The 26,003-nt window shown below is 38.6% G+C and overlaps 1 protein-coding gene and 1 pseudogene across 2 annotated transcripts in view; one reads left to right on the top strand and one right to left on the bottom strand.

Annotated features, from left to right (window-relative positions):
• VPS13B (vacuolar protein sorting 13 homolog B) overlaps positions 1–26,003 on the top strand; it is an 802,016-nt gene that overhangs the window by 732,782 nt on the left and 43,231 nt on the right. For both annotated transcript variants that reach the window (XM_061172062.1, XM_061172061.1), the window contains exons 44-52: positions 4,139–4,294; positions 13,757–14,020; positions 14,700–14,783; positions 14,961–15,136; positions 15,551–15,721; positions 16,080–16,281; positions 17,410–17,598; positions 20,568–20,714; positions 22,721–23,004. In XM_061172062.1, coding sequence (XP_061028045.1) covers positions 4,139–4,294; positions 13,757–14,020; positions 14,700–14,783; positions 14,961–15,136; positions 15,551–15,721; positions 16,080–16,281; positions 17,410–17,598; positions 20,568–20,714; positions 22,721–23,004 — 1,673 coding nt within the window. The remainder of the gene's footprint in view (positions 1–4,138; positions 4,295–13,756; positions 14,021–14,699; positions 14,784–14,960; positions 15,137–15,550; positions 15,722–16,079; positions 16,282–17,409; positions 17,599–20,567; positions 20,715–22,720; positions 23,005–26,003) is intronic.
• LOC133077509 (U6atac minor spliceosomal RNA) lies at positions 20,416–20,522 on the bottom strand (annotated as a pseudogene).

Raw genomic sequence — 26,003 nt, forward strand, 5'->3', positions numbered from 1 at the left:
TTTTTTAATATTTATTTATTTATTTGGTTGCACTGGGTCTTAGTTGTGGCAGGTGGGCTTCTTAGTTGCGGCTCACTGACTCCTTAGTTGCGGCAGGCGGGCTCCTTAGTTGCAGCAGGTGGGCTCCTTAGTTGCGGCAGGCGGGCTCCTTAGTTGTGGCTCGCCGGCTCCTTAGTGTGACACGCGGGCTCCTTAGTTGTGGCGTGTGAACTCTTAGTTGTGGCATGCATGTGGGATCTACTTCCCTGACCAGGGATTGAACCCGGGCCCCCTGCATTGGGAGCACGGAGTCTTAACCACTGCACCACCAGGGAAGTCCCTGGAGAAATATTTTGAAGTTACGTAATTTTCAGTTTCTTTTTAGAACATTACATATTACTGTACAGTAAGTTACTGTAAAATGCAAAAAATATACAAGTGACTCTGAAGACAAACTTTCAATTTCTGATTAAGTAGAAATCATCTTGATAACAATTTTAAAATGAATAGTGAAGTAAAGTTCACAGAAAAGTATCTAGTACCTTCATTTATATTTAAGATACAATTTAAAAATTGTTCTTAACCATCCCCTCTCTGTTTCTCTTCCTTGGTGTACCCTATTATCCTAGATTTCGTCTTGTTTTTCTCTCCTCTGTAATCTGTCGATTCAGGAATTCTCCCTTGGATGTACCTGTGGGTGGTCCTGAGAGCTGATCCCCAAGCCCCTGATCAGTAATTCAGTTTAAGTTTTATTTTTTATTCAAAAAAATGAGTGGAAAGTTCTGTGCTCCCATAGAGCATAGAGTCTTCAGTGGAATTTAATCTTGCTGCCAGTGTTGCAGCCCTGGAGTGGGAGGGTCTGCTAGAAAAAAATAAATGTGGCCCCTTGAGACCTTCCATTGAGTGTGGCTACTGTACAACCTGCCTTATACTTAGTTTCAGTTCCCATTGAAAAGTTCAAACAAGAGTGGTTCATATTTGACTCTCTTTTTCCCCCACAATGGAAAATATTAGACGCTAGCTAAGTAGGCCACAGAGAGTGAAAAGCCTGAATGGAAAAGGTGGTGAAGGAAGTGAGTCCGTAAGGGAAACTTAATAGAAAAAAGGGAAAAGAAAATTTCCAAATTGATAAGAGAACATTAAAGATGTCTTGGACTCCAGGCAGAATGGATAGTAATATTTTGCTAAGCCCGTTGCTTCCTTTCTCCTGTTTCTCATTCTGTTGCAGTTGTCCTGACCTCCACACTCTGCTCTCACCATCCTTTCAACACATTGCTCATCTATACAGAAGGCTAATTCCTGAATAAAGCACAAATTCCTTAGCTTAGTAAATCATCAGTGTTGGCCACAATCTAGATCTACTTCTCTGACCTTATCCCTAACTCTTCTTTACATGTTCCCTTTTCTCCAACCAGTTGAGACTATTAACTTTGCCCCAAGCAAACCTTCTGGCTTCACCTCTCAGATTGTCCCCTTGGCCCAGAAATGACTGTCATCCTTACTAGTTGAAATCCTACCCAAACTCTGAGACCCAAATGCTTCAGGAAGCTCTCCCAGTCACAGCAGCCTAAACAAGCCCTCTCTTCTCTAGACTTCTCTCATAATGCCTCTTGTTGGTTAGTTATGCATGCCTTATTTTCCCTGTAAAATCTTAAGCTCCTTGTGGGACAAAGACCAAAGCTCTTCTCTTTATTTCCTCTATAGTTCTTAGCATATTGCCTTCCTTATAGTATCTGAATAATAAAACTGTATTGGATGAATAATAGAAAGAAGTCTCATTAGGATTAGGCAGTCTAACACAAATTTCACATTTTTATGCCTGATTTTATAGTTTCTTCGGTATAGAAATAAAAACAGGCATATGAGTATTTGTTATTAAATGGAGACTTTTCAGCACCCATAGCAGTGAAATTGAGCGAGTTGGTCCAACAGGAACAGAACTTCCCACCCTCACTTGATGTCCAGGCGTATCTGAGCACCCCTATCTAGTGCCCAAATCACTTACACCATGGGAAGGAGGACTAAAGTACCACTAGGCCTCCTGAATTCCTTTTTGTAGATTTTCTCTCCAAGGAATGTCATTCCTTTCCTATTAAATTATATATATATAATTGCCAGTGATATTTAGATGCTTTTTAACTGTAAGCCAAACATTACAAATATTCTATTGGTCATGCGTGTGGGGAGACGTGTCATGTTTTTCTCCCACTTAACTTTTCTGTGTGAACTAATTCCAAATGTATCTGAATTTTCATAATTCAAAGAAAATATATGTGCCAACATTTTGAGAACAAATAGCTGCCAAGCGAAAGCTGCCAGCATACTCCTTGGTGACATTCAGTCATTAAAAGCTGTGTACACAGAGTGAGCTACCTAAAACTGAGCTCAGATGCAAATGTGAACACTCCTCAATTAAAATTACATTGTGTATATTAAAACTTTCTTTAGAGGCTGTGGTATTTTCAAGAAAAATACAGCTGAGCTTGACCTTAAGTACCTTACCTCATTATTTTTTTGTCATTTCCAGCTACTAGTCTCTCCAAAGAAAACAACTTTCTTTGTTTCTTTAATTTTGTGTGTGCCCTGAGCTTTATTCCCAATTGCTGCTACAAAAAACTGAAATGGTTCGAAACACCACTATTGTTTTTCTTTTTTTTTTTTTCTGTAACTAATATTTAAACATCAAAGATACTCTGGTACTTTTATGTTGAAGAATGTATATAAAATCACATTTTCCCTAAAGGTATTTTATTTGCTGTCCAGGAATTTTTTTTTTTTTTTAAGTTGCTAGACTTCTTTTTTAGAAGTCATCTGAATGGTAGCCTTTTGATTTCACAAGATCACTGGCGATGGTATGGAGGACGAACTGGAGTGGGGCCATATTAAAAGCAGGGAGATGAGATAGGAGAGTTTTTTTTAATATTTTAAGATATTTAAAAACAAAAAAACCCTCTCAGTTTTCCACCAAAAAAATCACATTGTGATGACCAGTGACCTTGGGAAATTTTCAAATTTAAGCACGTTATAAGGGTTCCTCCCAAAGCGAAAAATAAAAAATAATGTTTCCATCAAAAAACTTTTATTGTTATGGCAATTCCCATGTAAGTCCTTAATGTATTTATTTTAAGAGCCTATTATGATAGCTCTTACATAATATTTTCAAAGTTTTATTCATTCTGTTAATTTGGAAAATGTTTCATGTGATTAGCCTTTGGTTAGCTCTTTTAAAAAATGATATATTATAGGAAGGAAAATATTAAGTTTGTGTATCATCTGAATCTTTTTCCTAAAATGTCAGTTTTATTTCCTTATACTTAGTAATCGTATAGAAAGAACATTGTTTATTTTCATTTAAATATGTATCCTAAAGAAGCAGTCATTATTGTTGTTTTAGAATACTTGTTCAGTTAGTGGAATTAAGTTTGGAATACTTAATTGCAGTTAGTGGGTAGGAGTAGAGATAGAAAATATTTGATGACCATGAAAGAAATCTAAATATTACCAAAAGTGGCAGTGCTACATGAATAAATATGAATGTGGATCAAGAGACTCAACTGGTAAAAGTTAACAATAAATACATGCGAGAAAAAAGTAGAACAGAGACATTTTCTCACACATTCAAAATGTTAAAGGTATTTCTAATTTGATATATGTGATCTCATAAGTAGACTGTATTAAATGAACTGCATCTTCAAATTGCTGTTTTGTTCTTAATCAAAAGAAAAAATAAGGAATGGCAATTTAGGGTCAAAAATAATGCTACAAACCAAATTTAGCTTTAATTACTGTCTAGCCAGAAGAAGGAATAAACTATCAGCCAAGACCACGATTCTTTGATCTCACATTTCAGCCTTCTTGTCCTCCAGATGAATGAAATGGTCTTTCCTCAAATGTTCAACAGGCCTTTTACCATTTGATAGGACAGTTATTTTTAAGAAGGTTTAAAATGTGATCTGGAAAACCACATTGACTCTATGTGGCATATTTGCTATTCTTAGCCTGGTTGAATAAGCTGGAAGTGGATGAATAATGCAGGTTAGAAAGAAAACAGATGCTAAATATTACAGATAGGAAGGTTTTCCAGCAATGAGACTTTCATTTTAGGGCTAGTTTTTGTTGGCACTTTTGGCATTATGACGAGTGTTGTTTTTCTCTCCAGCTGTTACACATCTGTATTGAAGGCTGGGGCAATTGGCGTTGGTCAGAGCCCTTCAGTGTGGACCATGCTGGGACTTTTATTAGAACTATTCAGTACAAGGGTCGAACTGCTTCACTGATCATCAAGGTTCAGCAACTCAGTGGAGTACAAAAACAGGTAAGTTTCTTTGTGTTCATGGCCCAGACAACTCTTAATCATTTGATGTAATTAATGGAAGGGAAACTTAAAGAAATGAAAATATCAATAAAAAAAAAATCACACTGCCATGCCCAGTTATGCCTACTCCTACCATGCACACGAGCACTTAATAAGTGCTTGTTGATGTTCCTGATGATGATGATGGCTTCATACCCCTTGTCCCACGTCTTTTACAAGAGCTGCTAACGAGCAGTAAACTTTACTGATTTTCATTTCACCTCTTCTCCCTGCCACCACCTACCTTCTGGTGGAGGTGCTAATGAGCTGTGAAATGGCCAAAGCGTCTTTACTGAGAAGGAAAAGAAGTCAAGGATGGTGTGGACTCTGGATAATCCAACAGTGGATAACCAGGAGTTGATTCTCATACATGTAAGAATAACCTGTGTGAAAGTGTCGTGATTCTCTCCCATGACAGAGTGGGCCTGGGTCTCCAGCAAGCTTTCTCTTCCTAGGAGTTAATATTAACTGCAGTAAAAATTCACTGCAGTCTAACTCTTGGCATATAAAACTTCAGCTCTCAGCACATATTTTTATATATTTTATAAAACTTCCTTTTGGCTGTTTTTGAAGTTCTAAGACTGCAAAGGGGGAAAAAAAGTATCTGACACTTTTTTGTGTTCTTAAGATGTGAAAATGTGGTTTTTAAAAGATGTTTTTCAAGCATGGAGCATATGACAAGAGTAGAAAGCAAAAAAGGAAGTATTAAAATCTGAAAACTGGCTTCACTGCACACATAATAACTGGATTTGTCATAAGAGTTTTAACATATACATCTGCATCTGGATTGTAACAGTCTACCCAGAGCTTATGTGAACTGAGGACGTGATAGAGACAGCACTCAGTCCCTAGAAAAGGAAAAAGGGAGCTTTCCATATTGAGCACCTGGGGCTACTCCATTGCTGTGTGCCAGGGGCAGGCAGGAAGCAACTGGTGAGGTGAACAGTAGGACCTATACCATATACATTCTTGGCCTGCACCTAATCAGGGAGCTGGACTTCATGTTCTCATTATGGTGGGCAACAGAAGTGAAAAGAAACCTATAGTAGAGGAGTCTCAGACGAGAAGCATGGAAGAGTCTTCCCAGTCAACTGACCATTCCTCCAAGTATTTGTTGATTGCCCCCTGTAGAACAGAGAAAAATGAAAGACACTAAGTATGTAACACAATCTTTACTCTTAAAATGTAAATTTATGTAAACCCAACAATGTGTACGACTGACAGTAAGTGTGAAAGGAATTTAGAGGTTTCACTAAGAAGATTTGACTTGAGCTGGGCTTTACAAAACATGTCAAATTTAGATTAAGAGAGGGCATTCCAAGTCAGCAGTATAGGATAAATAAAGATACAAATATGGGACAAATGTGTCTTACCCAAGGACTCATGAGGAGACCAGTGTGGCTAGTGTGGGCTTTGAGCTGGAAAGTCATAAGAACCAGAAGTGTCTCTCCTATCTGCCCTTAGAGCTCTCTTACATGGATATGCTCTCAACAAATATCTGCCCAATACACACTGGTTTTCTGATTCTGTCACTCATGGTCTCAAGAATGCCTTGTCTACCTTCCCATTCACCAGCATGCCTGAGAAAAGGTCATACAGCATCTGTTTGAATACTCCAAACGATGAGAGTCTTATTCTCTCACACATCAGCCCTTCCCATTGTTGGTTACTTCCAGCAGTTAATCAAATTCTTTCCTAATTTTGAGCCAAAATCTGTCACCATTCAGCCAGTTTTTACCATTCCTCAGAACTTGTGAGGCATACGCAAAAAGCACACAACTTGTTACCTCTCCTCTATGTTACAGCCCTCCAAAAACATGAGATGAGGTAGAATATTTCCCCTTAGTTTCTTTCCCTCTAGGCTAGTGGTTTTCAAACTTGGGTATACATCAGAATCCCCTGGAGGGCTTCTTAAAACACAGATTGCTGGGTCCCACCCCCAGAGTTCCAGATTCAACAGGTCTTGGGTATAGCATGATAATTTGTATTTCTAACAAGTTCTCAGGTGCTTTGACCACCATAGCTCTGGTCTGAAGTTTCCCAGTTCATTCAAGTCTTTGGCATGTGGATGCTAGAACATTTACCAGTCAGTGGAAAGGCAGGGTCCTTCCGTGGAGAAATCTTTTCAAGGAATGTCCTTGGTGGTTAAGATCACAGGCAACCTTGCTAGCTGCGTGATCATCAGCAAGTTATCTAACCTTTGTGAATCGCTTTTCTAAAATGGGAATAGTAATAATAGTGCCTTCCCTCATGAACTAAGTATGAGAATTAAATGAGTTTCTATATGTACAGTGCTTACAACAGTGCCTGGCCCATTGTCATAATCCAATAAATTTTAGTTACATTTACAATAATGAAATATTCCCAGGCATGAGTAATGCTGGTTGGACTTTTTTGTGTTGCTATGTTAACGCTTCATTCTTGCCATAGATTTATCTACTTTCATGAAATGATATTAAATTTCAGGGATAAATTAATACATACAATGTACCTGAGCAGATACTATTGCAACAGTATATCATAAGCCCAAAAAGTTGGTCATGAAAAACACATTTTTTTTTTAATTCTCACAAAACTTTACCTACTTTTTTTCTGATTGGAAAAGATTTCTCAGTCCTAGTACTTATCACCTATATGACCTTAGGCACATTTCTTAACCTTTCTATGCTTCATATTCCTTTTGTAAAAGAAAGCACCCAATAAATACTAGTTCACAGTGTTATTTTTATGTTAACTATTATAAAGTATATCTGGAAACACAGAAAAGCCTAATGAAGAAATCTAAAATTACCCATAAATCTACCGACCAAAAAATATACTCTATTATTAGTTTGGTGTATTTTTTCTACTCTTTTTTTCTATGCAGATATTTTTTAACCAACTTGAACTCTGATTGTAATTACAGTTTTTCAACTTGTGTTTTTTCCCTTAACATTATATAATGCTTATTTTCTCATGTTATTTAAAATTCCTGAAGTTATCCTTTTAATGGTTGCATGGTGATTTACCATATGGTATATCAAACCCCATGTAGACATTTCCTTGTTGTTGGACATTTAGTTAATTTCCAATTGGTTACTATAATAGATCCTTAAATAAATATCTTTGTGTATAAATATATGTCCAAATTTCTGAGTCTGTCCTTAAAATAAATTGCTATAAAATTTAATTACCTGCACAAAGGATATGAATGTTTTTGTGGTGCTTGATGCACATTCCCAAATTAAAAAGATGTACTTTATTCCTTAGACAAAATTCATCGTTTTGTCTTACCAGAGCCTTGTTGGGGCTACACTAATCTTTTAAATAATTAAATATATATTTGTTCTAAAACTTCTGCTGATTTCCTGAGTTTTTCAAACCATTAGCATTTTTTAAATCTTAAATATTTATGAGGGGTTCAAATCAGAACTAAAAAAAATTCCATACATTGAAAGTTTAAGGAGTTCTTTTAATCACTCTCTCTGTTAATGTCAAATATACAGATTTTAAGGCATCTGGTGCCAAGTCACATTTCAGAACTTTTCCAAATGTTATTTGTACTGGTAAATGTTAATAATCCTTTTCTGTGGGGAATGCCTCTCACACTTTTCTCTGCTTCTACCTCATTTATAATAAATACTCTTTTAAAAAAAAGTCAAATCTAGCCAAACAGGAAAGGATTCTTTGGAGAGCGATAATGGAAGCATAACCAGCCCTTGCATCACATTTACCTTTTTGAGAGGAAGTGTCTTCTTCTCCCACAGGAACTGGGAAAGTCCATTTTACATTCCCACTATCATGGAAGGTACATACACATATAACTTATATTTTGAGTTGTAGCATTTCTTGTCATCATCAAATGAGATTGAGCTCTATATTGGGGCCATTAAAAAAACTTAGCAGAGTATGGACACCAAGGGGGGAAAGCAGCGGCGGGGCGGGGGGAGGGGGCAGTGGTGGGATGAATTGGGAGATTGGGATTGACATGTGTACACTAATATGTATAAAAAGATAACTAATAAGAACCCGCCGTATAAAATAAATAAAATTTTTTAAAAAACTTAGCAGAGCAGGGAAAATTAGAACACAGAAACAGCAATTCGTTTAACCTAGAATGAAGCAAATGGAAAGTGGGTTATACTGAACCCAGGTAATACGAGGTTCAGCAGACCACCATGCCAACCTCAAACCAACTGTTGCATGTATCAACATTGTAAAAAACCTTTCTAGTCAGTGTTTTTCTGCCTTTCCCCTCTCTCCCTCCCTCTCTCTCCCTCTCTCTCTCTCCCCCTCTCTGTCTGTCTGTCTCTCTTTCTCTGTCTCTCTCTCTCTCTCTCACACACACACACACACACACACAAAAATGTATTATTTCTTTTTAAATTGGATTTTTTTTTATGGTCAGGGTAGATTAACTAACATTCAGATTAGCGCTAGTTAAAGTACGTCAGAGACAGAATTTCCTCAGTTGGCCAGGTTAGGAAGATAGGAACCAAGCTTCCAGAAGAGCTTCGTGGATTCCTGCCTCCCTCACATCTTCGCTTCTTTCCTTCTACCCCACCTGGGCCTGGAAATTTGCAGTAAACCGCAGCTGCCTAATTATGAAGCCCCATTTGGGGAGGAGAGTGTGTGCAGCTCCCTGATGTACCTTAACTGCATTAATACACCACTGGACAATGGAGAATTGGCTAAAGCTTGCCTGAACAATGACGTTTGGTTACCTGTACCTGCCTTTCCTGTACCCCTCTCATTTCCCCAATTCAGTGAAAACTGACCACACATAAAATTTCTCAGGGACTTTGTACATTATACAACTACTCATGCACTTTGTACATTATACAACTACTCACGCACATGTATTCGCTTCCGTGTTTTCCATCCCTTCATTGAGGAAAGCTTTACCACTCTAAAAACCTAAATGTACATATGAATGTATGTATATGTATTTGTATCTTTATACATACACTTTTAATCGTGGTTAAGATATCATTTTCCAGTGCATCTGGTGCTCTGGAGTTATTCTTTAATATCGCTATTCTTCTTGGCACTGATCTAATAAGAGTTCTGAAACCTGCTAAGTAAAATCATATGTGGAAATCTTCAATACACATCTTTGTGGCTTTGGGGAAAGAGGGGAATTAGTGTGAAACCTGGAAATGTGTATTAAAGAGAAACCCTACATTAAAAAAAATTAAGTAGCTGTCTTCAACTGATAAATTAATCTTGAAATTCTAACCATAATTTTCAAAATAACGGCATTGTAAGTGTTGCCACTTTGAAGAAAAGCAGGCACGGCTCTCACTTAACCTTGCGAGGGAGCAGCCGTGAGAGCGCACCACTCCAAGCAGCAGCCATTTTGGATTTTCCTTCATCTAAGTAGCCTTCCCTCCCTGGCCACTTTTAAGGGTTTTCTTTTTATCAAATTTGAAAGCCTATTTAACAGGCTTTTTGGTTCAAAATGAAACTATAAAAACCCACCAAGAGGATCTTTGTCTTTAAACAAAGTGAGTCCCAGATGGTTGCGGAGATTCTGTGGTTTCTGTGAGAGACAGCCAAATTCTCTCCTAAATCTCATGGGGCCCAAAGGTTCTGAAACAAGAGCAGTGAGCACACATTGCCAGGCCTGGACACATCGGAATAAGAACAGAGTTAAATACTGCCTCAGAGCTTTCTATTGTTTATTCAAAGTTGGGCAATGCTATGGCGTCATAAGGCTTATCATGAGTGTCTAGCCTACATATGCTAGAGAAAATCTTGTGTGCTAATTTAGAACTCATAGTTCAGTGGACTTCCATGTTTGTTATTTTGAAAATATTGTTTTAAAAGATTATAATGTCCAGAGTATCTAGGGGAAATGTAACAGTTAAGCATAGCTTGGTTTTTACAGATGTGTTCCTTCTAAAGAAAATTCAAAGGAGTAGATAGTTGGAAAATAAATGTTTAAGAAAATGCTAAACCTCACTATTCGAATAAAATGCACGTTGAAACAACAGTGACTTTAATTTTTGGTCTGTCGATCTAGCAGATTTGCTTGGGGTAAATAATAGTTCATAGTTGTTCACATTTTTTTGTGTAAATAATAGTTTTGTTTAAAATGATAGTTACAAAGTACTCCTAATGACATAGGAAAATGTATCAATTAGGATGCTTTCAGCTTGAAGTTACAAAATAGGGTTTTTAATCTTCATAACAAGCTAATGAGGCAGATACTATTATTGTTCCTATTTTATGTTTATTATCTCACATAACAAAAAGGAAGAAGGCAGACTCGATGTCGGTTAGTTAATTAAACAACTCAGTACTGTTATCTGCTTCTCTGCCGTCCTCTTGAATTTGCCTTCCTGACCTCAAGATGGCTGCAAAAGTTATATCCTCTCCTAACATCTTCCATGGCAGAAAAAAAAAGGAGCGTTTTCCCTTCTCAAATTGTCTCCCTTATTATCAAAGAGTAAAATCTTTCCCAGAACCTTTTAGCAGCCTTCCCTTTTTATATTATTCGCCAAAACAGAGCTCCATGTTCACCCCTAAACTAATCATTAGCAAAGAGGTAATGGAATTACCACGATTAGCTTGTACCAAGTGTGATACAGCCAGTGGGGGTCATGGGAGGTGTCCACCTTCCCTGAGTACTGTGCTGCTTTTTGAGACCTAGACCAAATCAGTGATTTTAACAGCAAAGGAAAAGGAGGGACCAGCTATTTGGAATGGAACCACTGGTTTCTGCCACATTTACCTTGTGATGGGCAACCTTTATTCTCTTTATGTTGTTTCTGTTTTCTTAATTAGTAGGTATTAATTTTATGAGATACAGTCAGGATGGTGATCAACACAGACTCTGGGCCAGACCATCTGGGTAACATCAGGAAAGTTATTCAACATCTCTGTGCTTCTCTTTTTTTCCTTGTTAAGATGAGGAGTCATTGTAGCGCCTGTTTTATGTGGTTGTGAAACAGGAGGGAAGGGGGCAGGGCACAACCTTTAAAAGAATGACATAGCCATAGGACATGACAAAGACTGGTTAGAACCAACTGGGTCCAAGATGGCAGAAGATTCGACTTCTAGTAGACCTTGAGCCTCATTATACAACTCATTGTGATACGTTAGCATGCTAAATGACACACCTACCAGCACCATGACAGTTCTGAGGCCAACCATAAAAGGTCAAAAAGTGGGCGATGGCCCAATTCCTGGAAATCCCCACCCCTTCCCCAAAACAGTTGGAATAATCCTCCCACTCATTAGCCTGTGAAATTACCCAGCCTATAAAAACTAACCACGCCACGTTTTGAAGCTCTCTCGCCTTCAGAGATGGCCCACGCTCTGTCTGTGAGTGTGTTTCTCTCTAAATAAGTCCACTTCTTACCTATCACTTCATCTCCAAATTCTTCTGCGACAAAGCAGGAACCTTAAATTCACCAGGAACAGTTGCTGTGAGAATAAAAGAGATAATCTGTGAAAATACTTTGTATTAGTCGCGGTTCTCCAAAAAAAAAAAACAGAACCAGTAGGGTGCATGTGTGTACACACACACATATACATATATAGGTATATATATGTACGTAGAGAAAAGGAGGGAGAGATTTATTATAAATTGGCTCACACGATTATGGAGGCTGAGAAGTCCTAAGATCTGCCATCTGCAAGTTGGAACACCAGAAGAGCTGACGTGTAGTTCCAGTCCAAAGGCTGGAAAAGACCAGTGTCCAGCTCAAGCAGTGAGGCAGGAGGAGTTCCCTCTTACTCAGGCTCTTTGTTCTTTCAGGTCTTCAGTTGATATGATAAGGCCCACCCACGTTCAGAAGAGCAGGCTGCTTTAGTCAGTCTACCAATTCAAATGTTAGTCTCATCTAGAAACACCTTCACAGACACACCCAGAGTAATGTTTGAGTAAAATATCTGTGCACCCCATGGCCCATTCAAGTTGACACATAAAATTAACCATCATATCCTTAGACATACATGCTATACATGTATTACTTAGTATATATTTTATAACCTGGAAAAATATTACGAATAAGGAAAACAGTATGTGACAGTCCTGTCTTCCTCAATCATGGTGAAAATTCATATTACACAGGATTTGCTTTCTAAAAGTATTCACTGCATAGGAGTAAATTTTGTGTTATCTTTTCAATTTCCACCAATTTAAGAGACATTTCTTAATGCCTGCTCTGAACTATACTCTTAGCTGGATGAAAAGTTAAATAATACATGGGTTTAATGGATAATTCTGTGTGTTTTATAAAGATAATGCTTCTACGCTGTAAGAAAAACCCGAATAAGATAAAATATAATTAGGCTTCTGAGTTAAAAGTTGTTTGTATTATCAATTTATACAGAGATTTCGTATTGCATAAGAGTGCAATAAACCCTTGGAAATCAGCCTCAGGGAATAAATTGATCACAATTGTCATCTCAGCTATGAGAGCTGAAGTCTTGTTTCCAATCCCCTTCCTTTTTGACTGCTACATTGTTCAATACCATCGACCACCACCTTCCAGTCAGTCTCTTCTCTCGTGGCTTCAGCAACCCTGCTTTCTCCTGACACTCCTCCATCCCTTCTCTGGCCTCTCACCCTGAGTCTGTACCTAAAGTCTTGGTCCGTTACTGGGTTTGAGCCTCCACCCTCTTTTCCAGGTAAACTGTCTTCCTGTCCGCACACATTTGTGAGGCTTTAATTTCACAAGTCTTCCATCTCCAGTCCCACCTTCACTCTCAAGCACATGACCAGCATTTGTAGCTGGGCATGGATCCTGCCTACATGTCTGTCCTTTGAATACTGCAAACTCAACATGACCAAAGCAAAGTCCCTTCTCTTCTTGGAAGCCTCTTCTTCTTCTTGTACTCTCTAAATAAGCTAACAATTTCATTTTCTTTCCATTAAAATCAGCATAGTTTACTCTGTCTGAACAAGGCATACCTTGTTTTATTGTGCTTTGCTCTATTGAGTTTTGCAGATACTACATTTTCATCAGTTGAAAGTTTGTGGCAACCCTGCATCAAGCAGTCCAACAGCATTGGCTTGCTTCGTGTCTCTGTGTCACATTTTGCTAGTTCTCGCAATATTTCAAACGTTTTCATTTATTATTATCTTTGTTACGGTGATCTGTGATCAGTGACCTTTGAAGTTACTATTGCAAAAAGATTACAACTCGCCGAAGACTCAGATGATGGTTAGCATTTTTTAGCAAAACAAATTTTTTTAATTAAGATATTTAAATGTTTTTAGACATAATGCTTTGAATACTTAATAGATTATAGTATAGTGTAAACATAACCTTCATATGCACTGGGAAACCAAAAAATTCATCTGGCTCCCTTTGTTGCAATATTTGCTATATTGTGTTGATCTGGAACCAAACCTGCAGTATCTCCAAGGTTTCCCTGTATTTCCAATTGATGAAGTCTTATTGATTGATGGATTGATTGATTGTCTTTCAGATTATCATCTGTGGAAGACAGATTATCTGTAGTTACTTGTCTCAAAGCATAGAACTAAAAGTCGTTCAGCATTACATTGGTCAAGATGGACAAGCTGTGGTTCGAGAACATTTTGACTGCCTCACAGCCAAACGGAAATTGCCTTCGTACATACTAGAAGACAGCGAACTGACCGAGTTGTGTGTGAAGGCCAAAGGAGATGAAGATTGGTCAAGAGACGTGTGTCTGGAATCCAAGACCCCTGAGTATAGTGTTGTCATTCAGGTATGAGAAGTAGTACAATCCAGAATAGAGCAGCTTTAAAATTTGAAATTTCTCGTTATGTTCTTTATTCAGTACAGCACTTAATTTATTAATAAATGATATATACAGAAGAGGGGAGGCCTGAAATAATATAAAAAGGCTTTGAATATTATTTCTCAAACTTTTTCGTCCCCATCCCACGACAACACGTTTGTATCAGTTCCAGTAGTTCTCATAGCCAAGACTCTACCCCTCCCAGATGGAGATGATTTATATCTTGAAAAAGATTCTGATGCACAAGGGCTTTGGAGGGATGGGAGGGAATAAAGGGTGTCCTCCCCACTTGAGAAGCTTTATGATGATCTGCTACTTTTTTATCTCTTTCTCAATCTCCACCATCATCACTTTCATTCCCATAAAGGACAAATCCTCTCTTTTGTTCTCCCACTCGCTCTTATATCAGTCTCTCCACATACAAATCCCTTCATCTTTATGGAAAGAATTGGCCCCATTGACTCACTGCACATTCACTCTATGCCATAATGAAGTCTGTTTTTGCTTATTCTTTTTTTTTAAACGGCTTTTTTCTGTAACTTTAAACTTTTTGTATCCTCCAAATGGATATTGTATCTGTGCCTTATTTTGATTAATTAGTAAACTGTTTAGTATTTAATAGAACCGTTTTCTATCTCATGTGCAGGTGCCATCTTCAAACAGTTCTATTATTTATGTCTGGTGCACAGTTTTGACTTTAGAACCCAGCTCTCAAGTGCAACAACGAATGGTAAGTGCTTTCTAATCCTAAAATATGGCATATGACTTTGACCTTTCCTGTTCTGAAATAAATTAGGGTCAGAGTGACCCAGGGAAGAGATTTATTACAAGTTTGTTTCAGTGTCAAACAGCTGGAATACTGCAACAAAGCAAATATGAAAGTTGTTCTGTCCTTTTATTTTTATAGATTGTGTTCAGCCCTCTTTTTATCATGAGGAGTCATCTTCCAGACCCCATTATCATACATTTGGAGAAAAGAAGTCTGGGATTGAGTGAAACACAAATTATTCCAGGAAAAGGACAGGAAAAACCACTGCAAAACATAGAACCTGACCTTGTACATCACCTAACATTTCAAGCAAGGTACTGGGAAAGTCCTTACATTTTCTTAAGAGAGATTCAGTAGAAAAGCAACTTTGTCCTACTGAGGGGGTAAGGGAGGATAGAGTTTTTTGTATGATTTCTTATCTTATGAGAATGTTATTTTTAAATTGCCCTGCCTAGTATTCTCTTATTCTCTTCTACAGTTTAAGATAAAATTCAGCCCCTTTAGATATAAATAAGAGGGATAATCAGAAAATTTAACTGACACATAATTTCTGTAGAGGAACAAGAGATCTCCACCCAAGCACTGGGGAGGAGAGGCCACGGCCCAGATAATTCCCAAACTGTGTCATCATCCCTAAAGCACCAAAAAATTGACTCACTCTCACCAAAAAAAATATTGGTTTATAATACATCTGATAATCATTCTTGTGTTTTCTTTCCATTTCCTAGAGAAGAAGATGATCCTTCACATTGTGCTGTTCCCATCTCAACATCCCTCATTAAGCAAATAGCCACGAAGATACACCCCGGAGGCACAGTTACGCAGACCCTTGACGAATTCTACGGGCCAGAAAAGTCCCTTCAACCCACATGGCCCTATAATAAAAAGGACTCTGACAGGTAATGTTCTCTAGCAGTCTTTTTCTACAAACACGTCTCAATATTAAGAAATAAATGACCATTCACAAAAATCTTAGACACCATAAAAACATTTTAAAACAGAAGATGTTTGCACGTATCTGTCAGATTCTGACCTTTTATCACCTAGTAGATGTATTCTGTAGATTGCTTCATTCTTAATCTCGAACATAATTGCATGAAAAGTTTCTTCCTCCTGGATGCAAATTTAGCATTGCATGACTCTGGTGTGAAGAGGTGTCATACAGGAGCGTTGTGTGTCTGGAATCCTTAAACACATTTCATGAATCCTGAAGTCATCATGTTTCATTGAGTCTCTTGGATGTGGTATTTGGCACAGGAATGAGCAGCTGAGCCAGTGGGACAGCCCAATGCGAGTGAAGCTGTCAGCCTGGAAGCCATATGTGAGGACCTTGTTGATAGAGCTGGTACCCTGGGCCCTGCTCATCAATCAGTCCAAGTGGGACCTCTGGCTGTTTGAGGGAGAGAAGATTGTTCTACAGGTTCCTGCTGGCAAAATTATTATCCCTCCTAATTTTCAGGTACTATAACTTTTTTCTTTAAACTAATAGGAATTCTTTCCTTTCAACAACCAGCTTTTATTCTGAGGTTGCATTTATGTTCTTAACAGAATCAATCAGTTGTGGAAAACTGTCCTCCTAGATGCATATGTAAGGGGTATGGAATGTTCTTTGATATTCAAAGACATCTCAGATGTCTTTTTTTTTTTTCCCCATCAGCAGTATTCATGCTTGAGTTATCATTAAATTTGATAACTTGTACTAGTTACATTCTCATTTCCATTGTGTATAGGATGTTTGACAAGTATTAGGATTTGCCTACTCAGGATATGTTAAGAACATAGAGCCATATTCTCTGCTAACCCACCCCCTAGATATTTTTGTGGTTCTTACAGAAACTCTCAGAGATGTGCAAGATGGATAAGAATTAAAGATTTCTGAACAGCTATTTTTGTCAAGGCCCCTTTTCCTTTATAAGTGGACTTGCCTGTCCATAATCATGGATGCCCCCCATTAGTGATAACAGCATAGAATCATTAATAACAAGGGAAGAAAAACTTAATTGTAAAACAGAATTTCATAGGAAGATTTTATATTCCATTACAGGAGAACTTTCTTGATAAGGCTAGCCCAGTTCAAGAAGGCACATAAATCTGTAAGAAAATAGAGTACAAGGAATTTCTAAATAAAATGTTTTCCTGATAGGGAATAATTTGAGAGTCCTTTTTTTTTCTTTTTTTTTTTGAACTCCGGTTTATAAACATCTTTACTCAATTGCATTTTTCCTTTTTTTTTTTTTAAATAATCATGTGATGTTACCTTAAGGAATTGGAATGTTGACCTACATGTACGTAGTGTTGCATATTATTCTTTTGTCAAATGAAATGAAACCTTCAGTTTTTAAGCCTTTGGTATATAGGGTAGTCACAGTTTAGATTGATGTTTTTTTCCCTCCTTCCATAAATATGAATTCCATTGTGATTCAGAGAAAGCACTGGGAACTAAAATAAAATGTATGTTGCCATTACCAAAAAAAGGGATTTGGTTGCCTAAGTAGACCTATTACATAATATAAAAAATTCCTACGAATTGAGGTAAAAATATCAAACTTAAGAAAAATACTTTATAATTGAGGCATTACTTTTCCAGGAAGCTTTTCAAATTGGAATATACTGGGCAAATACAAACACTGTGCACAAGTCAGTAGCAATTAAACTGGTCCATAACCTGACATCTCCAAAGTGGAAAGATGGAGGTAATGGTGAAGTTGTGTCATTGGACGAAGAAGGGTTTGTTGCTGCCGAAATAAGACTTGGTGCTTTTCCAGGACATCAGAAGGTAGGATCAAAGTCGATAAAAGTCTGTGTGGCTCGGGGGATAGCATGCCATCCCCTCAACCTGTTTAAAATGAGTCTACCCTTTTCTTTTTTAATCCCTTTTTAGTATTACTTGTTCCAAACAATTTTTAACAGTGTAACGTGATTTCTTAGACCTCTCTGTTTTACAGTCGTTTTTTTTTTCCTTTACTAGTGATAAAAGCTGTGTCACATAGTTTATCCAATAACCGCTCTATTTCAGAACACTCAGCTGTCACTTGATTTATTGTATGTAGGGGGAAAAAGTGAACTTATTACAAAATATCCACAAGTTGTACTTGGCCTCCTCGTTTTAGGGCAGGAGGTAGAGCTGCTAACATTCTGAGTATTGAGTGAAAGGACAAAGGCTCCTGCATCAAAGGTTATAGTTCTGGAAAGGGCATCCTGAGCAAAATGATGTGGAGTTGTATTATTGAACAGCGGACTGGTACCCATGTTTATGAAGATGAATGCAAAAAAAGAAAAAAAAAAGTTATTTAACTAAATATAAGTGGTATGTGCTTTTCAACATGAATCTTTTCTAAAGTAGTATATGAAAACCAGTTAAGCTGAATAATATAGTAACAAATCACATTAAACTGTATGTATGAAGTAAGTATCATAGTGTACCATGTAGAAATCTCATGCTGTACTTAATGATATCTTCGTTATTTTAGCTGTCCCAAATCTGAAAAAGAAGGGATGCTTCATCAGAGTAGTATAATTCAGAAAGACCTTTCTCTGGGGAGAAGCTAGATTTTGACAGGCATCTTCAAAGAGCCTCTTGAGAAAAGTTAGGGTCATTTGGTGACTTTTTAAAAATAAATTTCTCTGATACAAAGTAGTAGGTCTTCAGTATTCAAGGCTGGTATCCATTTCTTCAAAGTTGTCTGGGCAACACATGTTTATGCTCTGCCGGCCAAAATACTGTAACACGGGTGTAAATGGCAAAGAGCTGTAAGCATGAATCACCCAAAGTTGAATAGTTGTAAGTTGAGAACTACCATCAAAACCTGGAAAAAAAGTTATGATATGCAGTCAAACACCCAGGACCTCCAGCACCTCGCAAAGTGGCCACAGCAAGTGCGAATAAATGTTAGTGAAGGAATGAATGAACTGTTGGAAAATATAATATTATTATATTTATATCTCATTATTCTCTAGTAGTGATTCTCAAACTTTTTAGTCTTTGGACCCCATTACACTCTTAAAAAATACCGAGGACTTCCAAAAACCTTTTGTTTATGTGGATTATATCTATTTGATATTTATCAAATTAGAAATTAAAACAGAAAATTTTAAACACAAGAATTCACAGGGGGCTTCCCTGGTGGCGCAGTGGTTAAGAATCTGCCTGCCAATGCAGGGGACACGGGTTCGAGCCCTGGTCTGGGAAGATCCCATATGCCACGGAGCGACTAAGCCCGTGAGCCACAACTACTGAGCCTGCGCGTCTGGAGCCTGTGCTCCGCAACGGGAGAGGCCGCGACGGTGAGAGGCCCGCGCCCCGCGATGAAGAGTGGCCCCCGCTTGCCGCAACTGGAGAAAGCCCTCGCACAGAAGCGAAGACCCAACACAGCCAAAAATAAATATAAATAAATAAATAAATTTATAAAAAAAAAAAAAAAAAAGAATTCACAAACGTACATTTCATTAGCCATGAGCATGATGACATCATATGTCATATAGCCTCTGGAAAACTCCACTGTACGCTCCTGTGAAAATTAGAGTGAAAAAGACAAATAGCACCTTATTATTATTTTAAAATTAGTTTTGACCTTGAGCCCCCCTGAAAGAATCTCAAAGACCATCTCCTCCAAGGGTTCCCAGACCACACTCTGAGAACTTCTGTCTTGACGTTACCACTTGCTAGATGGATATCTTTAGGCGAGTAATATCTTCTCTGAGCATCAGTTCCTCATACAACGTGATAGGACGATGAGATGATACACTCCGTGGTTAAGAGCAGCACCAGGGAGCCAGTCTGCATGGTTTCTAATTCCAGCCCTTAGACCCTCTTTATCTTTGTGACCTTGGGCAAGTTGCTTACCTCTTTGTGCCTTGTTTTTTCTCTTCTGTAAAATGGGGATAATATAGTAGCTACCCCATGTGGCTGCAGTGAGCATTCTGTGAATTAATATGCATAAAGTACTTTCAACAGGTGGAACACAAGAAAGCAATATATGAGGGTCAGCTGTTACTATTTTCTTCATCATTGTCATCATTATTTAAGTTCTCAGAACTCCCCTTGGTCCAGGTACACATTCAGTGAGATAGCTGCTAGGATGAGCATGAGGAGGAGAAGGAGAATGCCGGATTGAGTTCTTTATGTTGAAAAGGATAAGTGGCATCTGTTTATGTATAAGTGCTTTATAAATAAATATTTTGTGAGGGAATTGGTTTAATAACTTGAAAACAAGTCTCTGTCACTATACAATAGCAGGAAAAGTAACTGGTTTGCTAAAGCACCCTGTTGAAGAGTAAATAGTGACCCTTTTTAGGAACCAAGACAGTTTTGAGACTGAAAGGGAACTCTACTAAATCCTCTGGAACGGAAGATAAAATTGATACTGTCCTGGGCAAACCAATGGATAAAATGACTTTTAAAAATAATCAAGAGGTTTTTATATGCCATATAATATATTTTTCTCCCTTTGGAAGCACCCACTTAAGTATCAGATTTAATTTGAATTTATGTATTATGTTCTGTTGTTTAGAAGTTGTTAATATTTTCATTAATTAATTGATGAAATACATGATTGGTGAGTCAAAATACTCTAAAGATTGGGCAGAATAAACAAAAAAACAGTGGTTAGATGCCACGAGTAGGTGGCAATGCCTTAACTGTATGTGCCTCTTCCATCCTTGTCAAGGGGAGTGCTAACCTTCTCTCCTTTCATACAACACCCATATAATATTTTAAAAATTACTCTTTCCTCAATTGTCCTGCAGTTATGCCAGTTCTGCATTTCCTCCATGGTACAGCAAGGCATACAAATTATTCAGGTTGAAGACCAGACTACAATAATCAACAATACACCGTATCAGATATTTTATAAACCACAGTTATCTATCGCCAGACCCCACTCTGGAAAGGAGGTAAGCAATTCAAAGATGATTGTTTTGTCTAAGTTTTCATAAATCAATAATAATTAGTATGAACTTTTTTTTAAACTGGAACAAATCAAAAGCTAACACTGAATATAGGTAAAGATTCATTTATTTTTGCTTTCATTAAAACCATGGATGCCATGGTGAGCACTTCCAAGGTAATTAATGAGGAGACGTCCTACCAAGCAGGAGATCCGGACCCACTGGCAGCTGGGTGCTGCCGGCCCCGTCTGCCCCGAGGCTGCAGCGCTCTCTGCCAGCGCTCGCTAACACAAGGCCCCACCGGCGGGAAGCGGGCCTGAGGCCTGGCTCCGAGGCTCCTGGAAAAGAACATCTGCCTCGCAGGCCACCGTGCCTGGAGGAGCCGTGTGTGAAGGCTCAGCCCCAACGGAGCCCCAGATCTGGGAGCACTGAGCTCTGTGTCCACGAGGAGAGGAAATGTGAAAATGTACCAGCTCATTTATGTTAACGTCTCTATGGCAGAATACGCGGAAAATGAATCCAAGAAGGATTTTTTTATTCAATTCTTTATACAGTTCAGATGAACAGTTTTGTTTTAAGAGAGTAAGGAGATATTTTAAAAGGATTTGAAAACAGAATATGCTAAGTGGTATGCTATTGTTTTACGCTATTGAAACCATCATATAGAAAAGTATTATTTTTCTTTACTTTCATCTGAATTTATTGTTAGCCCTTACTTTCAGCTCCTAAAAATTACATTAGAGCAATACACTAGGATGAAAGTCTTATTCTTCTAAGCCTACAGTGCATTATAGTATTTATAAAAATGTCAGAATAATAGAATTTCATCTTGGTTCGTTGAAGTATTGATAAAATAAATAGGCGACCAGAAGTACCCTGGTGGGTAGTAGAGGTCAACAGTAATTGCATTGTAGGCGAGGATTTGAGGAAAGAACCAGCATGAGCCCTGATAATTTTCCTGCTTCTCCCCACCTTAGGGCTTCCTGAGGCATTGTGTCAGGGTTTTTGACACTGACACTTCCTCATCTGAAGAGGGGCATAATTTTGCATTCGTTGCAGGTTTGGGGTGAAGGTTAAATGAGGTAATATGAGTAAAAAGGCTGGGCACTCAGGAAAGGAGCATTGCCAGCAGCCCCCTGAACACCAGCATCACAAGGGGCTCTTTGAGAGAAGGGGAAGGCCCCCATTCTTTCTGCAGCTGAGGGGGCCCCCTTTTTCAACCCTGACCCTGCTTCGGGCAGGTGTGGGAATTGTTTAAAGACATGGTAATCCCTGCCCTCTCAGGGAGACTGTCTGGGACAGTGGGAGAAACAGCCAAGAGCGAAGGAGGAAGCCTGGCTTCTGGCTAGGCTTTGCCACACACTGGCTTTGCGATGCTGGACAAATCATCTGCATTCTGGGAAGCAGCTTCCTCAGCTGTGAAAGAGGAGGGCCAAATAAATTATCTCTAAAGGTCCTTTTTATGTCTACAATCCTGAGACTCTCTAATGTGCCAGAAACCATGTGGAATTCCAACAGAGGGTTGGAGATCAGAGTTTCCTGCTCCCTCAGGATGAGCCTTCAAAAAAATTTGTCTTCTGAGCCCCCAGTTTACCCTTCTGTATCTCATTCAGATCTCTTCTGCCCAAGGTCCCCCGGGGTGCCACCCTTTCAGGCCAGCCACACCTCTCTAGGAGGACTCCCTCCCAACAAACAACATTTCTACCACATGGCATGGCCTTTTCTTTGCAATACCTGGGGGTATTGAGAACTTTGCCTCGCCTTTGAAATCACACCAGTTTTATCATGTTTCATTATGCCTAGAAAAGCCGACCCTGTTCTTCTTGCTCCTTGTAATTGTCTCATTAGAGCTTTCTCATGGGAACAGGATTTCTAATATTCCCATGTCCCCCACCTGGCCACCTCCTGAGAATATATGTTATGGTTTCTCAGAAGCTGTGCTTTAAAAAGTTTAGCTTCTCTGTAGGACTGTAGTAACTGTGCTCTCTCTGCACTGTCTTTTCTGTCTTCAGTATTTTCGTGTTCCAGACAGCGCTACTTTCAGCATTTGCCCAGGTGGCGAGCAGCCTGCTGTGAAATCCAGCTCCCTTCCTTGCTGGGACTTAACGCCTGATATCAGTCAGTCAGCGCTGGATGCATCCCTGCTTCAGAAACAGATCTTGCTGGCCTTCTCTCCTGCCGCAGTTGCCGACAGCTCCCAGTGCTGGAGCCTGCCAGCTATAGTTAGACAAGAGTTTCCCAGACAGAGTGTGGCAGTGCCCTTCGGGAACTGTAGGGAAAATGGATTCTGTACCAGGTATTTTACATTTATGTGAATGTCCTTCTTTGCTTCATCCAGGTGCCGGGAGAAATAGGAGAATAGTTGCAGTGCTCACCACACGTAAAATTAGGTTTTGCTTTTATTTTTCATGGCTTCTAGATTTTGTATACAACTGGGCAAATGTTATGATCACACATGGGTTGTCCCAGTGTACTACTGATGAGATTTTTCCCTTATGCAGCTTCTACTAGGGGAAATGTGATGTTTATACCATAGAATAGCAGAAATCTATCATAATGAAAAGATCGCCTTCTTTTATGGCTTCTTGGCCTCTGTCAAGTGATAAGAAATAAGGGTTAAAATATGAGAGAGTCAAGTTGGAAAACCTTTTCTTTTCCCATATTTTACTTTTACTTCAAAATGGAATTTTTCTCAAGTCATTAAGAGAGATAACTTAGATAAACACAAGTCACAGAAGACTGTTCTGTGGTTGTTCCTGCACGCAAGTTACTCCAATTACCAATTACCAATTATGCAAATAGCAACCACAGAATCAAGCCAGAGACATGTAATGGTTTGTTCATACCGGACTTTTATTTTGCGGTCGTTTTGCATGCAATATGTCCTTTCTGTAGCTGTCAGGAATAACTTATTTATGGTATATATAAAAAGTACAAAAGAAAACATATTGTAACCTTATGAGAGGTACCTTTTTTCGTGATTATGAATTTATAGACTTTATTTGAGATTTTAGCCATCTTAACTTTGATGTATATAGAGATTTCTAGTAGTAATATTTTAAAAGATAACTTCCTAACTCGAGTTATCCTTAATAGTAAGGCTCCGTTCCCTACACACATCCCTTCTTCTTTCACAACACTCACAAACATCCATGATTTTATAAACACTTTTCACCCCTAACTCGAGAGGAATGTTTTGTCCTTATGTTCTGGTTGGAGAAGTTAAGTGTGGTGAGTTTTTTTTTTTTTTTTTTAATTAAAACAAACTTGGGACTTCGGTGCAGTGCTTAAGAATCTGCGTGCCAATGCAGGGGACGCGGGTTCGAGCCCTGGTCCGGAAAGATCCCACATGCTGTGGAGCAACTAAGCCCATGCGCCACAACTACTGAGCCTGCGCTCTAGAGCCCGTGAGCCACAACTACTGAGCCCGTGTGCCACAACTACTGAGCCTGCGCTCTAGAGCTCACAAGCCACAACTACTGACCCACGTGCCACAGCTACTGAAGCCCACGTGCCTAGAGCCCGTGCTCCGCAACAAGGGAAGCCACCACAATGAGAAGCCCACGCTCCGCAACGAAGAGTAGCCCCCGCTTGCTGCAACTAGAGAAAGCCCGTGCGCAGCAACAAAGACCCAATGCAGCCAGAAATAAATAATAAATAAATAAATTTATTTTTTAAAAAAACTTATTGTTTCCGAAGGGGGGTCGGGGAAGGGATAAATTAGGAGGCTGGGAATTAACATATGCACACTACTCTGTATAAAATAGATAACCAACAAGAACCTACTGTATAGCACAGGGAACTATACTCACCGTTATGTAATAACCTATAAGGGAAAAGAATCTGAAAAAGAATATATGTATATAACTGAATCGCTGTGCTGTACACCTGAAACTTACACAATATTGTAAATCAACCATACTTCAATAAAAAAAATTTTTTTTAACATCTTTATTGGAGTATAATTGCTTTACAATGGTGTGTTAGTTTCTGCTTTATAACAAAGTGAATCAGTTATACATATATATATGTTCCCATATCTCTTCCCTCTTGCGTCTCCCTCCCTCCCACCCTCCCTATCCCACTCCTCTAGGTGGTCACAAAGCACTGAGCTGATCTCCCTGTGCTATGCGGCTGCTTCCCACTAGCCATCTGTTTTACATTTGGTAGTGTATGTATGTCCATGCCACTCTCTCACTTTGTCACAGCTTCCCCTTCCCCCTCCCCATATCCTCAAGTCCATTCTCTAGTAAGTGTTATTTTGAGATAATCGTAGATTCACATACAGTCATAGGAAATAATACAGAGAGGTCCCATGTATCCCTTACCCAGTTCCCCCATCTTGCAAAGCTAAACTATAATATCACAACTGGGATACTGGCATTGATACAATCAACATATAGAACATTTCCATCAATTAAGTGTGGTAAGTTTAAGGAAGTATTTTTGAAAGCAATGTGAACCTATGTATAGAAAACAAAACTTATTTTTAAAACTGAGAGACAAAATGTAAAATAAAACACTTAGAAATTAAGTTTAAAATTCTAAGATTTTATTAATATAATTTAAATCTTTATCTATAAATATTAAGCTAAATATTAAATTGGAAGTGCCATATTTTAGTCTTGACCCCAGCTCTCTCGGCTATCGGTAGAGCATTCTCTGTGGTTGGCTTGCCTGGCTCTTCCACAGTTAGGCTGGGAGAAGAACTTCGGTGTTAATCCAAAGACTGATACTCGGAGAGTGTTCCATCTCCTCTCCTCTCTCCTCCCCCCAGTCCAACAGTGCACATGTCATGGTGTTAGTCAGTGATATGATTTCCCAAAATACTAATCGACAGTTCACCTTGACATTTCAGACAAATACAGTCTTTGGGAAGAACTCACACTGGCGAACAGAATAGGTAATGAATGGGAAATTCTTTAGTGTGTCATTGACTCCTTATAATAAGTGTAAACTGAGGGCCACATTTGGCAAATATCTGATTTCTTTGATTAATTTCAACAATCGGTCCACAGAATTTAAACTTCAGAGAGAATTCTTTTCCTGCTTTGATATGAAATACTTTTTGGTAGTCTCTAGGTCTAAATTGGAGCCTTTCTCTCTGTCCATTGTAGAGGTCAGCCTATGGCCACACAGCAGTTTCTCTGAGGCCAAATCATAAATACAGCTTTGCTCTTCGTAGTCAAAATGGAGATCCTGTAAAGCATGATGAGTGGCAAAAATTGACAGCAAACATATTGAGCATACCTACCTTTAGAATTAAAAAAGAGCAAGTACCCAGATTCTCTAGTC

This window comes from Eubalaena glacialis, chromosome 17 (assembly GCF_028564815.1).
Source record: "Eubalaena glacialis isolate mEubGla1 chromosome 17, mEubGla1.1.hap2.+ XY, whole genome shotgun sequence".
NCBI lineage: Eukaryota > Metazoa > Chordata > Mammalia > Artiodactyla > Balaenidae > Eubalaena > Eubalaena glacialis.